Source organism: Aythya fuligula, chromosome 4, assembly GCF_009819795.1.
Source record: "Aythya fuligula isolate bAytFul2 chromosome 4, bAytFul2.pri, whole genome shotgun sequence".
In the NCBI taxonomy this organism is placed as follows: Eukaryota; Metazoa; Chordata; class Aves; order Anseriformes; family Anatidae; genus Aythya; species Aythya fuligula.
The window spans coordinates 5,168,176-5,184,476 of NC_045562.1; the positions used below are offsets into that span (position 1 = coordinate 5,168,176).

Consider the following 16,301-nt stretch of genomic DNA (forward strand, 5'->3'; position numbering starts at 1 on the left):
GACTTGCCTCCAGCTCTACTAGTCACGTAAAGGTCTTACCTTCATTAGCAAGGATAGTGCAACAAACCACTTCTCACAACTGTGTTATTATTTGTATACTTCAATACACTGATATCGTGCTTTTACAGCTTAGCATGTCTGCCCTTACACTCCAGATCTCTGAAGATGACATTTTTGGGTGCTTCTGTGGATGAGCAATAGTTAGTACCGAAAGTGTTAATGGGGTCTTTGGCACCTCTATCTCATTAGTAAAGCAAAGTCCTGCTCCATTTTCTTTCAGGAAAAGTCCCATCAGTGGTGCATTCTACTAGCACTGAAGAGTAGAATAGGTCTGTACAGTATGATGATAGGAAAACATTACGAAACGGCAATATATTCATCTACAATTGTCCTTCCAATCAATTGCACAGAAGTTTGGTCCACTTCTTCAGTTAGCATAGTCCTCTTAAGAACTTTGGTTACAGCATTAACGTTTTGGTAAAAAAAAAAAAAAAAGAGCAGATGCTTTTCTTCAAGTAGATTTTTCATTGTCTTCTCCCATCTTCTGAACCCGTGAATACTTTTTGCATGAAGATTTGAAGCAGCTAGGAGGCCAAGATATTGGCCAGGAGAAGCTGCAAGGGACAGAGCCTTGCACGTTCTTCTCGAAGAAATAAAATATTGGGTACCACCATGCTCGAGAAAGAAAGTTTGTCTGCGAAGAGACCTTCAGAGTCTGTATTGACAAAAGTAGGTAAGGAGAAAAAGAACACAAAGAGACAATCAGTTTAAAGCACTAATAACCATTTAAGACCAAAAGAGGCAATATTCACATGCATGTCTGCAAAGGCATGTTGTCTTGCAAAAACGCAGGTAAATACATTGCATTTAGCATGGAAAAAAGACTGATGAGTACTCAAGCAGGCTACAAGACAAACATATACTACAAACTGAGCACCCTACAGAAAGGGATACTCTAAGTACTCCAGGGAGATAAAGCACTCAAGTTTTTTTGAAGGAGAGTCTTTTCAGGCATGTTGTGTTTCCATTAATGACTAGTAGTTGAAAACTAGAATAAAATGTCAGTTCTCAAGCCCTTTTATGTTCCTACTTGAAAACACTGAAGTAAATGAAAGTATCTTCTGAATAATATACTTTTAAATGACATTTACAGCAGAACTGCCAATGGAATTTCAAGATGGTGAGAAATACCATTTACCTAGAGCAACCGAAATTATCTACCGTTGATTCATAAACTTACATAATCAAGGGCTATTCTGCACATCCACAACAGCAACAAAACATTGAAGTTCAAAAAAAGTGTTTTTATGCCAAGATATCAGAAATGCTTTTTAGAACTTAAACCCCAGATTAAGAAGAGATTATTAAAGCATTAAACATTTACTTAAACCATAGTAGAGTCAAGCTCCTTGACAAACTCAATTAAAATTTCAATACTGACCTTCTAATTTTTATTTCAAAACTAAGAACTAATTTTGGCTAGTGAGCAGAATCAACAAATGCAGGCAATACATTGATTCTGAACTTATTTGCGACTCACCTTTTCATTAGCCATCGAGTGGTACCACCAGAAGAGCCGTGTGGTGATGTAGTAAGCAATGATGACATCTACAGTGTAGTGTTCATGAGCAACAAGTATACAAATTATGCCAGCAGCACTCATCAGCCAGCAGATTAAGTGGTACCACCAGAAATGACGTGGTGAATCTGTAAGAACAGGGAGGTAAAGGGAATACAAAAGCAAACATATTACTATAGCAACCCACAGTGGGTTAAGTAGGAAATTAAAAAAAAATATATATGATGTAAGACTACTAAATTTTAAAGCATAAAACATTTATGATGAACCCAAGCAAACCAAATATAAGCTGTCACTAGAGGCAGACGGACCATCACCTGTTTTGTAGTCAATTTAAATTTTCCAGTTAACACCAATTCTATTTTCCACGTATCCTATAAAAAAGTTATTTTACTTGGCTGCTCTGAATCTCCCGTTCTTTAGTCTATACTTGAGGTAGCTTTCATTCAAGTCCAGTGTCTAGAACTGATGTAAACTGAGCACAAAATCAGATGAAACAGGAAAAAGACACATGTACGTTAAACTCCTAGGTTTTAGCTACTTCACTGAGATCTCTACTTTGCAAAACACTACACTGTATGGGGAAGAACAGTGCAAATTTACTCATCTTAACAAAAAAGTCTAAGTGGGAGCAAAGCTATTCTTCAAAATGTATTTAAGCCACTTCAGCAGCACAGTTCCCTTCCCTTTCTCTCCCCATTGAAAAATGTCTTGGGTGTCACAAAGACCATTCATAACTTCTGACGGGCTAACAGGCTTCATTTCACTTGCAGTGGGAGGTTTTGGCACCCTTTCCCTTGTGGAACTATGGTCAGCTTTTAATTTTACACACCAGCAGACAAGTTACTGATCTCAAACCTACCCAGCTAGTTTGATATAGGCCTGTGCAAAACAGCGGCTGTAAGACTTCAATTTCGGTGCATATGCCAGAAAAGTAAGCTTTCATGTTCCCCTAAACATTACAAATTCATACTTACTAGTTAAGAAAAGAATCGGAAGCCAAGTCATTCCAATAAGTTGAAACCAACCCCAAGCAATACACACAAGGCTAGAAATGCAAATTACTATTCTAGGCAAAAAAGTTGGAGTATGAGGGAAATAAATGAGGTAACAGCAAAGGATTAAAAATGCAAACAAATCCACTAAACTGGAAATAATAAAAACCTCATAATGCATCTGATACTGAAGTTTGTCATATCAGAAGAATGAGAGAGCATCAGTTATAAAGCACACCACCACAGAAACGTGTGCTTAATAATTAGGCAGCAAAAGACTCATTACAAGAATCTGTATGATACAAGTCTTCCAGCCCTTTGTGATAAAAGGGCAAGTATTACACTATCACTAAATAATGTGTTACCTGCATCTGTCCTTCTACTAAATACACTGAAGAGTATGAGAACAGCATTAAGCTGCAGTTACAGCCACAAACTAAGACATAATTTTGGTTTTAGGCCATTTTCCTAATACTGTACTGGTAATTTTGATGAGTTACATATGCCATTCCCTCAGTACTACTCACTTTACACAGATGACCAAGGCCTAAGAGTCAGGAGACGAATTAGTTATCCTAAACCTCTATTATAAAAGCTTACGAAATCTGCAAGCGCAAGATGGTTTTAGGTTTACAATATTAAAGTGGTATTTTCAGATGTTTTTGAAGGCAGAACGCAGCATTGCGACACACCTCTCCCTCAGCATTTTAACAGAGGGAGGCATTCAACTGATGCTAGCTAGTCCTATTTGTTTCAGTGAAGAGTCATACATTTCCATGAGCTACGCTAGCATTTGCGTAGTTTGGGATGTAACACTAGGAAGATTCCAGTTCCAAACATGCCAACTGAAAAGGAAACTCCTCACTCCTCATTTATAAGCAGAGGAGTTACAAGGACAGAAGCACTGCTTACCATATCAGACTCCAAAGTTGGCACTCAGTTCTGCAGAACTTCAGCTGATGCTGTGTGAGCAGCACAGACAGATTCCTCACCCTCCCCACACCCATTAACACTATAAAGCAGAAGGGGAAGCTGTAACCCCATTATCTCCTGTGTGCTTACCAAACTCTTATTAAATTTGAAGTCCCAAGGAAGAGACTCTAGAAGAAGACATCCGAGGAGTTAAAAAAAAAAAAACAAAACCCACATCACTTTCCACTGGTTGATGTAACTAACACACTACATGCTTAGAAGAACATCGCTTCTGTACGTAGAAGCAGTGTGCAACGACTGTACATTCAAGCCACAAAAAACGCTTCAAACCTAAAGCAGTCAGCCTGCACAGAGCTAGTCTGCAGTGTGTTTTAGCCAAAATTTGAATAACCTATCAATGAATAATTAAATGCTGGCTTGCTTCAACCAATCACTTCATATAAAGCTAGAAGTGAACCGTCTAGTCACATCAAACCCTAAAAATCCACACCACTTTTACTATACCTATGTTCCATTTTCATTCTGCAAAGTCATGACTCATATTTTCAAGCATCTAAGCACACCATCTGTGTGGAGTTGTTCAGTAACTTCTGGAGGGCAGTGTTACATGTACTCCTATCACATGCTTTCCCAGTGCAACAGATACAAACGGGAACGTATTAAATACACCATAACTTACACTCTTTGATGAACAGGTAGATCAATGTTAGCACTACAGTGTGACCACTAAACAGGAAGTCTCCACAGAGGACGTGAGATCCAGTTATGGACAGACCACCACCAGATATCAGTCGCAGGATCCTCTGCAACTTTGCCTGAGAATCTCCGTTCAACTAGACCACCAAAAAAAAGTAAAACAAAAGTTAAGGTAGAGCGTAAATTACCTGAAAACACTTTTTGATAAAATTCTTATGCAAACTTAGTTGAGTTGGGGGAGACAGGAACAAAAAGGACACTTATCTTTATTTTCTTTGTGTTCTACCCCCCCAAAAAAAAATCTCTAAACTTAGTAAATATAAAGTTGTTTGAGTTACAATCTCAGTCACAACTTATTCAGATTTAGAGGCTTTTTTTTTTTTTTAAATGCATTCAGATCAGGTCTTTATTTCAGACAAATGTTAGGCAAATACTTGCTTTTACTCAGTTTCACCTAAAGTGAAGGTTAATTCTAGGGGAAAAAAAAATGATAAAGTGTCTCAGGCTGAAAAATACCTGAAAGATTATCTAGTTCCAACCAATAGTATCATAAAGATAAAGGGATTTTTTCGTTTTTCAGAATCAGAGAAATATTCACATGGACAAAAAGATCCTGAAGAGCCATCAAGTTTCTCAGAGTTTGAGTAAACCCTCTTGTTTCAATGGCAGCAAAGCGTCTCTGCTGAAAGGACGTTTAAGATTCCCTTTGTTTGCCTCTTCCCACCCTTTGATAAAGCCTGCAGGCAAAGTAATCCTGCAAGCTATTTAAGCAAAGTAGTTGAGGGACTCCACAACAGTGATGTAAATGAAGCTTTCTTCCGTAACAGAAGAACGTAGTGGATGAACTATTTAAGTCAAGTTCTTCCAACTGGAAAGCATAAAACTGAATAGACACGTTTAAGGTTGATGAGATCCTACCCAAAAAGGTGACAAATTCATTTTAGTATTTGCTTTAATGAGCCATAATGACTCAGGCAGAGATTAAGACAAGAATTAGGAAGTAAGAGCTCTTACCTTTGGCGCACACTGAAAATGCATTCCAGGCACAGGTAAAGTGGTAACATACATAGTAATACAGCGGTACAGGTACAAAGTTCCTATTATAAAAAAAAACCTGCGTCCCACTATTGATCTGAAAGGAAGGGAAGAGGGGGAAAAAAGGATTAACTACAAAGGTCACATGCAGGATACACGTGTAAGAGTTAGAGCTCCAGCTTCGTTAGATAGCTAAATACACAGAATTAAAGAGCAGCTCCACCCCACTGCTCCTTGCCTCAACACTTCTCTACAGCACTACTTTAAGTCAAATACTAAAAAGTCCTCCTTGATCATAGTAGGATACAGCAACTACCACAAAGGTCCCAGCAAAGCTATCTTAACATGGCCTCAGTCTGATCTAGGCACGAAATTCGGGCATGCTGTCAGGTACAGTTTCCCTTGACTCAGTGACTTTTCTTGTATTTGGAAGTGAAGTACATGTTTATCTTAAATCAAGACAAGAGAACAAGCTTCTAGTCCAGCTGTAGAAGACAGTGTCTTCTTCCTCAAATGCATAAAAGTTTTGTTTTTTTAAAAAGTATTGCTGATTTCCTGTTTAAATGTAGCCATTTCAGTAATCACAACTCTGGAATGCCCAGCCCCGTAGTAAATTTGAGGAGTGAAAGTACATATCAAATTCCAATTCAAAAACACTACATGATAAACAGGAGAAAGCCATCTCTCTGTATCCAGCGTGGACACCGGAGCATTTTCTAATAGCCGTCCCTTCATCATTTTCTGCCAGACCTATTCGACCATAAAGCTACAGATTGTACTGTAAGCTTTCTTCTACTACCCAAGTTAAGTGACAGAAACCAACACTTTGGTTTGAACACAACACAGTTGAAACAGTTACTTACTTATATCTAAGAAATAACCACTGGAATATCCATAATCCAACTAGTATCATTCCATTTATTTCGGATACAGAAAAAGCCCATTTCACACGATCAACATAATCAAAAAATTTATCAGGCAAGGGAGGGCTAAGCTCCTTCGGAGGTACTCTCTCATGGACCACAGTGATCATGACAGTTGTTAGAATCAAGTTGAAGAGAGCATAGACAAAGGCAATGCCTGTTTTCCACCACTCCAGAGGAAATTTGTTCCTTGTCTCAGCAGGCATAGCAATCTGGATGTAATCGGGATATTTCTTTGCTGTTTTTCGCAAGCCATTGGACAAGCCCTTGGGTTTGCTATTGCCATTTTTGTTCTCCTCACTGACTGAGAGAGTAGGTCGTGTGTAGCCATTAGAAGCATCATTGTTTTGACCCTCCATATGTTCTTCAAGCTTCGCTGTCTCAATGGTATTCATTCACCTGGTTTGGGCTGTACAACTTGGGAGTTCGGGTGACTGTTTTCCAGGCTCTCTTTAAAGTCTCTTGCTCCTCAAAGTCCAGTGTTCTCGTTCCTAGATGATTTTTGATTATGGGTAAAATTCTTAAGATGAGTCCATTGTGCTGAAAAATACTGTAAAGCGAGTTGTGGAGACAACGTTTTCTCTAGAGCTGCATCATCTGCAAAAAAAAATAATCAGGACCTTCAGAACTATTAAAGTGACAATGAACAAATCTTAGAAATAATTATATATATGTTTATATCCATTTTACATATACAGTCAAAAAGAAACTAAAGGTGATACTGTAAAATCATTCAAGATTAGACTTATCAAGCTACAGGTTAGGCTTTTTCTTTTTTTAAAAGGAGATGCACAGCCTTTAATCATCACAGCTCTCACTTTAGTTGTCAGAACTAAGACTAATCCACATGTGCAGCAATTCTGAGGCTTATCACTCCAGGGCATTTCGTACAAAATAATCACTCCTGCTTGACAATACAGTTACTGTATATTAACACTGTTTATCCATATAGATCGGTCAGCCAATCTTGTTAGTTGAGGTGATGAGACAAGACAGAAAGCCACTACAGGATTTCATCTTGTAAGGCATAAAATCAGATTATCTAGGGAATTCACTCACGGATAGCTCAATTAAATATCCTTGGAACTAGAAGTATGTCAACTACAGCTGTTGTAGTACCCACTAAACAACGTCTGGATTTTCAGAGAACTGAGAAATACTTCTGGATTAGATTCTTAGTTACGGTAACCTATATGTAGAATAAAAAGTATGAGTGATCTGTATTTTTCCATTGGTTTACATAGAAAGGGGTCTAAATAGATGTTTCAAACAGAAATGAGTAGCAAGACTCATTGTGCAGGATTTATTTCAGGCTGTATTTATCAATTCAGGAAAATCCATCAGTTAAAGGCACCCATTGAAGTTTTCACTAGGTAAGTGAAAGCCATTTTCTATACTACACTTTACAGAGAAAGCACAGTTCACCTCTACAGAGCCAAAGTAGTTCTAGTTGAATCAATAGCCAAGTTTTGTCTTTAAAGTTCTGTGATATTGCTTGTAGTTGTAGCATACAGTTTTTTTCTGTTCAATTCCCATTACAAAAGAAATAATATACAAAGTGTTCGCTGTCTACCTGCTAATTTTTTTTTTTTTATTGCTTCTCTAAGAGGACAGCCCAGCACTACCACCGCCACCTCACACCTGCATGCCAAAACAGGCTGCTGCTGTAATGCTGTGCTGTGATTAGGATGGTAACTGGAGCTGCCCATCTCCCTGTTCCGTCATAGACCTTGTTTAGGAGAAAACAGGCTGTTTAGGAAAAGCTTGTTTAATAATTCATCTCTTTATAGCAAAGAACCTAAACTAAAGACAGTCTGGAAACTTTTGGTTTGATGTTTGTGTCTTTTTTTAAAGAAAGGTATTTAACACGGTCAGCACATAAATCCTACTGATATTCTATCTACACTTCTTACAGCCAAATCACAAAATGGCTAATTAATTGATGCCAAATAAGATTCATACAATTAATCCCAAAATATTCAGAAGAGTATTCAAGAGGTATTTCTAAATTAACTTCTCAGTGGTTGGATTTTTCTAAATCCCTATCAAGTGCACAAGAAGCTACACACAAAGCAAACTCCCCCACCTGCAAAAGTGACAACCTGGAGAAGACAAGTGATGGTTTCTGATACTTTTTTCCTCCCTCTTATTCTGAGAAGTTCCACTTTCCTAAGAGTAGGGGATGCTTAAGCCAACAGCTGGGCAACAACTTCATTGTGGTGCTTGTCAAAACTAAGACTATTCTATCAGAGCAGATGTTAAATCAGTCGTACTAGAGTAGGAGAGCATTTCAACTTCCATGTGTACTCATCTTGACACATTCCTTTCCCTGTCTACTAAAGACAAGCATAAGACCCAAGACTTCAATGATGATACAGAAAAAACACTTCTGCTGTAGTGTCACATCTACACACAGATAAATGGAGATACAGCTAGACTTAAACCTTTGCTACTTCAGTGTTCAGAAGTCTTATGCCATTGGTAATTAAACGATACCTAGAAAGTAGTACCCTTGCATAACTATTTCTATAGACTGGTCAAATCTGCATGCATATGCATGTAACGGTACAGAAACGTGCTGATGTCTTATCGCAGCCACACAAGCACACAAAGAAGCTCTTTCCTCAGTTCAGCTGTTTCCAAGAACAAGGCAAAGAGACATTTCACTGTTAACATTTAATTTCTGTGTAAGGCTTGTACTCTTCTGTATTCAAATCCAAATTCCAAGCAGAAAAAGGTTTTCCAGATTTTTGGAACCATGGGTGAGCATTTGAAAGGAAGGAAGGAACAAAACCTGGTCTTCACACACAGTCCAAATCTCAAATTGTAAGAGCAAGCTCACTAGGGAGGAATCTGTGAGAGCATGCTACAACTTCCCCTGTTTAAGTTCACACTGTATGTGTATTCTGATCAAAACACATATCGCCTGTTATGAATCATTAAGTTTACAGGAACCAGCTACAGTAAAAAAAAAAAAAAAAAATAGAATCAAGCTTGAGAGGACAAAAACCAGCCTACTTGATGCCTGTTTCAAGTTTATCGTCGTTGCTTTCCTGGTTTTAATGAGATCTGATTCCAGGAGCAAAGAAGCCTAGCTCCAATTAGGCTGGTCATCATCCAGCAGGTTCCTCCTACATATCTGCCCTCTAACTAAACAGGTTACAGAGAGCAGTCCATTTCCAATGGCTAACATCAGAAGACCAGCAAGAAAAACAAGCTTTTATATGCTCTGCTCCAAAAGGCATTATCTCATAGAAAAAGCAGTTTGAGTTTCATGAAGTAAAATTACTGGGGGATAGACATGGCGACGTTTTGCTCCTGCGTGATTCTTGATTTAATTGTAAGCATCACAGCCCAAGCACTGATTTCTGTCATGTTCCCAGGAAATGGATGGGGGAAAACGAGAAATCATATGCCAACTGTTGCCCTCCATACCAAGAGCAATAAAAAACATCTTTTTTAATGAGCAGAGATCATAGATCTCCCAGGCTCACACAATTTTTACCAATAGCAGAAGTATAAGGCATGATAGACTTATTATTCTATTGACGGAAGAGTTAGAGCCTAAGCCTCATTTATGAAATCTTACAAGCGGTTCCTTCCTGATTCCCAACAGATGCATGTACATCTCTGAAAAGTACGCACATCCCCAACCTGAAGATACAAAGCACACATCAGTATTCATTTAAGACCATACAACATGCGTAGGAAGACTGCGTTCCCCCCAAAACACCAATTTTAATCCTCAAAATACAAGATTAGATGAAGCTTTTTAAGAAGCGTAGTCAGTCATTCAGCACCAGCTTTTCCCTTCAGAGCTTTAAGGTATCACCAGGCATTAGCGGAGCTTTACACTAATGCAGTATTCATAAGTGAAGTCACCCTTTTGTTTCCTAACATTTAATCTTCATCTCATATACCTGTTTCAAGGATCACTAAATCACTGCACACAACCTACTCTGCAAGCTGCGAGAAGTCACGCTCCTTTTGATCACTGAAGATTAGAAAGAACAGAAAGTCTCAAACTCAACACATTGAAGAGAAAAATGAAGAGTCACAGGTCACAGAACTGAACATTTGACTTTTGACTTGGCAGGTTCACTTCAGAAGCTATCCTACGATGGAAGCAGTCAGTTTAACAGGTAGATCTGTCATACCACAAAATTCTTAGAACTGAAAAAAGCACTCCCTGACTCAACTAAGGAAACACAAGCAACCTATTTCACGGTACCTCTTCAGTGCTTGCAGCAAGAGCGACAAGCAGCACGATGTGGCTGGACTCCTCGTTCCTCCCCGGCACACAGAGGTCAGCCAGCCTTGAAGCCCACCTCCAAACGCTTGCTGTTTCCCCAGAAGGGGTTAGGACAAGCAGGAAGCGCTCAGATGTTCAGACATTCCTGTTAAACCTGTCTTGGGATTTCTCTTAACTAGCACCGTGGCGCAATACGATCGATCCCCCAGTGGGAAGGGTACAGGGATCCTCAAGAAGCTCCTCACTTAAAAGCAGGGGGAAAAAAAGTTCTGCAAAACCTTGGCTTCCTGTAACTACAGCCTGAGCTGCAGCACACTTTCTCAAAGTTCAAAGCAGTGACTGCACGGTTGCTATCCCAAGTCCTCCTTGTTTGTTTACTTTATGGATTAAAAACCTAGTATTGCTGAAATAGTCCCTGAGTCAGGCAAAGTCCAGCTCCAGCCGGACCAACAGACACCTGCAGTTTCACTCCATGACCCCCATTTCCTGCAGAGACCAAATGAAACTGTTGCACAAGTCATTTTCGCCAGTGAATTACACGCATCCGGGGACTCTACAAGGAAGAGAATTCTTTTTAAAGAAGGAACCATCAGTTCCACGTCACTGAAAGCAAAGATAAAGGCAAAATATTCCACTGCCATGCCAGCAAAGGTTCTGATTTGTATCTTCTTTCAAACGTAACTTCTTGAAGCATCTTTCAACATCAGAAGTATCTGTACATAGGCAACATTATGACTCCCAGATTCAAGTCCACACAAACCACCCCATTCTTTGTAGGCCTCCAGGTTTTGAAAATGCTTATCCTTGTTGTCAGCTGACACGATGTAAATATTATGCTAGAACAGAAAACACTGAGAAAAGCGTTCCTATTTCTGTCACGCTTGTGGTTTATTTTCATCTCTTCTGCCAGTTTCAAGCTTGCTTCGCTTTGTGCCTGATGTTGCAGAACAGTTTACAAAGGAGGGTTTGTTTTCCATTTCTCCTCCGACTCAGATTTTAGCTTCACCCCTCCAACCAGGGGTGAAGAGATTTAGAGAGACGCAGTGCTCAAGGGTTTCTTTTAAAAATCGTATGTAAAATACCCAGTCTTGCAGAGTACCTAATTCCATTCTCTTACCACATACCTACCCTCAGCTTTTTCTTTCAATTTTTATACTTCCAAATTATTTTTTCAATTCCTAAAAAAAATGACTTCAGCGAGAATGCATTGAAATGAAAAGATCAATTTTCTCCCAGATAGAGAGATTGATTTCCACTGGATGGACAAGAGCCCCAGCTTAATTTTTGTAGCTATAGACTTTCACAGATCTGGTTCATAATCACTTAAGTTTGTGCAGCCCTTCTCAACATGTCACAGCAGTCACTGATGGGGAGATCAGCAATCAAATCCAGATGCATTTTGTACCCTTAACAGTTGAAACATCTGAAGAACGATGCATTTAATGAAAAATATCAAGTGCTTCACAGTATGCAGTTGACTTATTTGTAGGCAAGAGGAGGAAACTAGTTACTACCACTAGTAATTTAAATAAAGGAAGACTGTTTTCAAACATTTAATGACATCCACATAAGCCTTAAATATCAAACAGCATCTGAACAACAAGAGAATAATAACCTAACAACCTAGCAGCAGAGCAGCCTCCAGGTTTTTGTATTAACTTATCAAGCAAAAGCAATTATACCTACAGCTTGCAGGAAAGAGCGGTGTTCCTTCCTGGTACTCTGACAGGACTGCAAGGCTTATTGATCCACCATTTCTGATGTCTCATCAGGATTATTTCCAGCTGAGTGCATGCTGTGGTCAAAACTTTGCACTGAAAGCTCAGGGTGCTATGTCATCTGGTCTGTAGGATTTCAAAGGCTTTCTTTCTCTCCTAGTGCCTTCTCAAGCTATTTTTCTCATATTCTGAAAGAATACAGAAGCCTTATCGATGAGGGAAACAAGAAACAAAACCAAAACCCACCCTTGCTGGATGCTTTTGCTCCCTTACTGCCAAGCTGACAGCAAGGACTAAGCGTAATCATCCTCTGATACTGTCAGTGAAAGGAACTCCCCAGAGCTACATACTTTTTCCAGCCCAAAAGAAAAAAAAACACCATTAGACCCCTTCCCACAACTCAAATATCCAACTCCCCCAAAAGGGGGTATTCCTTTTGGCTTCTGCATTGTCCTTATACTAATTTAATACCCTATTCCTTCTATTGTGGAACCTGGGACTCTGCCATATCAAGAAATAGGAGGTGCCCATAAACCACCTAGGGGTAGACTTGAGACGACTTCAGTAGCTAAGCAGCAAACACCTGCTTAGCTACAGGGTCATCCTGAAAATATTCAGGGTTTGGAGAAATCAATTTAAAAAAAAAATTAAACAGTTACTCAAAGCTACCGAACATTCACTGGGAGCGGAGGGGACATGACTCAGACTCGAAGACAGCCGAGTAACCCAAACGGATAACTGGAATTCCTGTGAGGCACACACCCAGGTCCTAAGAACAAGGTTTCTTTTTGGAACCAGTTTAATATCTTCTAAAGATAGACATGTACCATCATCAAGAAGCACAGCTTTTCAACCAGCATGTTAGAACAGAAGTAGCAATTGCTAGAGTGAATAAAATATTGAGTGCACCCTCAGTAAGTTTGCAGATGACACCAAGTTAGGTGCGTGTGTCGATCTGCTTGAGGGTAGGAAAGCTCTGCAGGAGGACCTGGACAAACTGGACCAATGGGCTGAGGCCAACTGCATGAAGTTTAACAAGGCCAAGTGCCGGGTCCTGCACCTGGGGCGCAATAACCCCAAGCAGAGCTACAGGCTGGGAGATGAGTGGTTGGAGAGCTGCCAGGCAGAGAAGGACCTGGGAGTGATGGTGGATAGTCGGCTGAATATGAGCCAGCAGTGTGCTCAGGTGGCCAAGAAGGCCAATGGCATCCTGGCTTGTATCAGGAACAGTGTGACCAGCAGGGCTAGGGAGGTGATCGTCCCCCTGTACTCAGCTCTGGTGAGGCCGCACCTCGAGTACTGTGTTCAGTTTTGGGCCCCTCGCTACAAGAAGGACATGGAGGTGCTTGAGCGGGTGCAGAGAAGGGCGACGAAGCTGGTGAGGGGCCTGGAGAACAAGGCCTACGAGGAGCGGCTGAGGGAGCTGGGCTTGTTCAGCCTGGAGAAGAGGAGGCTCGGGGGCGACCTTATTGCTCTTTTTAGGTACCTCAAGGGAGGCTGTAGCGAGGTGGGGGTTGGCCTGTTCTCCCACGTGCCTGGTGACAGGACGAGGGGGAATGGGCTTAAGTTGTGCCAGGGGAGTTTTAGGTTAGATGTTAGGAAGAACTTCTTTATCAAAAGGGTTGTGAGGCATTGGAACAGGCTGCCCAGGGAAGTGGTGGAGTCACCATCCCTGGAAGTCTTCAAAAGACGTTTAGATGTAGAGCTTAGGGATATGGTTTAGTGGGGACTGCTAGCGTTAGGTCAAAGGTTGGACTCTGATCTCAGAGGTCTCTTCCGACCTGGATGATTCTGTAATACGCTGAGGAAAAATGTAAATGGGAAAAACACAGAGCAGGGAATCTTAATGAGTTTTCTTCCTGGGCTTCTAATTGCTCCCATACCAACATCTCCTTTAATTTTCTGCACCACTCCTCCCCCCCCAATGTTCGATTATTATTTAAAGAAATTATTTGACTGAGTGTACAGCTTTAAGACAAGTGTAAGAAGGCTTGTCTACATTTGGCTCTTCCTGGCAGAGCTCTACCAGGTAGTTTTATTTAGATTGTTAGTCACATGGTTTTCACATAAATATCATTTTCACATAAAGTTAGCTCACAATTACTGTCTCTCACCCAATATTTGAAATTTTTATAACATCCATCAAAATATTTTAGCTTCTGGGATTTATCAAGGACTGATTTGTCACAATTTCAGCAGGCTCTCCAAATAAGTAGTTCTTAACATGCTGTTCCAAAACTGAATGCTCATACTGAACAAGAGTGTTCAAAATAATAAGATTGATATACTCTAAAGATACATACACTCACATACAAGATGCCAGTTTCTAGGTAGCAGTAGTTTTAAGCTTCATTCACTTCTTTTAGGTTTGGCTCAAACATTTGATCCAGCTGTAATATGTTCTTGTCTTTGGTAGTCACTATAAGAGGATCGGGAAGTAAATTACTCCGGAAGCAAATTAAGCATCTGGAGATAACACACGGGGAAGTTATTATGTCATATTATTACCTATATCACAGTTTGCAGGAAACAAGTGTCAGCAGTTGATATTGTCTTTGGTCAACTAAAGTTTTAGTATTACCTTTGGGGATCAGAACAAGATGAGAAGCTGGGTATTCTCTGCTACCTTGATAGCAGGAACTTAAGATTTAGTTAGTTTTAAGCATTCCAGGTCTCCAGTTTTACAGTAGCACTTTCTCCATCCTTTATGTATGCCTCAAACTGCACATAGGTCACAGAAAACACTGCTAAAACAGATCTGAGCAAAGTACACTTAGGTATGAAAAATAGGACTGAGCTTAATAGATTAGCTTATTATACCTATTTTGCTACAGTAAAAATATTCCCAGAGCCAAGCTCATCTTTCAGATGTGCAATGTTTATGCTTGCACTACGTAAACACATGCAAGAAGTGGATTGCAGTTTGACTATCTGGAAGTCGGAAGCTTATCTACATTCTCTGATAGGCTGCCAACACACTTGTCACTCGTGATTCTGAAGAAGCAGGAGATAAAGCTGTACTACAGAAGTACTGCTCATTCAAACACTCTCAGAACAGATTATCATATTGTCACTTGCAAGTCTATATCGGTTTTTCCTTAGAAGCACTTACCAGGACCCCAGTGGCAACGCAAACAAAGGAAAAACATCTGAGCTCTATTGTTCTGAACATCACTGAGTAAGTTTGCCTTAATCATTTGAAGGCATCTTCAAGATCTTCAGCTGTTTGGTCCCCAGACTCCAAAGGATCCTATTTGCTGACCAAGAGCTTGTTGCCCTTTAATGGAGGCTTCTGGACAGAACAGCATGCTAAGCTGAGTTGATATTTAAGATCCTAATCAGCTGCTTTTGAATAAATACAAAAAGGTACTGAATGACTGCCTATTTTGTAACATTGCAAAGCAGCACTGGGCTTGCATCTTTTTTTCCACTCGTTAAAGGAAAAATTATAAACACTCCATAAAGAATAGAAGTCACTGTACTACCTCTGTCTTACCAGGCAAAAGATAACATAGGAAAAAATAACAAAATAAGGCTCAGGATCATCATGCTGTTATGTGCATGTAGTTCACTGTCTGAGTGTTTCAGCCTTCTCTGCGCTGATCACTTTTATTTTGCTCTAGCCTCCTGATGCTGTCAAGGAACCACTACCCAAAGAAAGATCCTTCCCCAAAGGACACAATAAAGACTTGTTGGCAGCCTAGCAGAGCATCTGCCATCCCACATCTTCTCTAGATCACAGGAAATTTGCAGTTACCAGCCACCGGGAGTGGCACAGGAGGCAGCAATGTTTCATAATGTTTTATAAAATCCTCCACCCAGTTACCGAGGGTAAAGGTTATGCTTCACCATGGAAAGTCAGAGAGAGAGGTTAGTCACCACTTTCATCACAGGGTGGTGAGCAATCGCACTGACTAATGTGTGCTTTAAAGAGGCTCTGCTACGGCTTATCAGGCGAGAGGCAGTTAGAAAGCCACACACTTAGGGGAAACTTATCAGTGATACATCCTAAAAATATTTCGGCAACTACTAAAGAGATAACGCCTGGCAAGTTTTTTCCCTTGTGCTACTCCCAAATAGAAGCATAGCACCAGCTGCAAAGTAAGAGGTCACATTTATGAGAACATTCCCAAATATTCCCTGAGGCAATAACAAACCCTCTTCCTAAGA

The 16,301-nt window shown here is 40.1% G+C and overlaps 1 protein-coding gene across 3 annotated transcripts in view; it reads right to left on the reverse strand.

Moving 5' to 3' along the window:
• Positions 1 to 503: 503 nt before the first annotated feature.
• SGMS2 (sphingomyelin synthase 2) overlaps positions 504 to 16,301 on the reverse strand; it is a 28,845-nt gene continuing 13,047 nt past the window's right edge. For 2 of the 3 annotated variants that reach the window (XM_032186671.1, XM_032186673.1), the window contains exons 2-6: positions 6,102 to 6,758; positions 5,218 to 5,335; positions 4,187 to 4,340; positions 1,541 to 1,707; positions 504 to 715 (exon numbers count right to left, since the gene is read on the reverse strand). In XM_032186671.1, the coding sequence (XP_032042562.1) occupies positions 512 to 715; positions 1,541 to 1,707; positions 4,187 to 4,340; positions 5,218 to 5,335; positions 6,102 to 6,556 (1,098 nt within the window). In that variant the 5' untranslated portion in view covers positions 6,557 to 6,758 and the 3' untranslated portion in view covers positions 504 to 511. Of the gene's footprint in view, positions 716 to 1,540; positions 1,708 to 4,186; positions 4,341 to 5,217; positions 5,336 to 6,101; positions 6,759 to 12,099; positions 12,311 to 16,301 lie in introns of those variants that run through there. The other variant, XM_032186672.1, reaches the window with a different exon arrangement.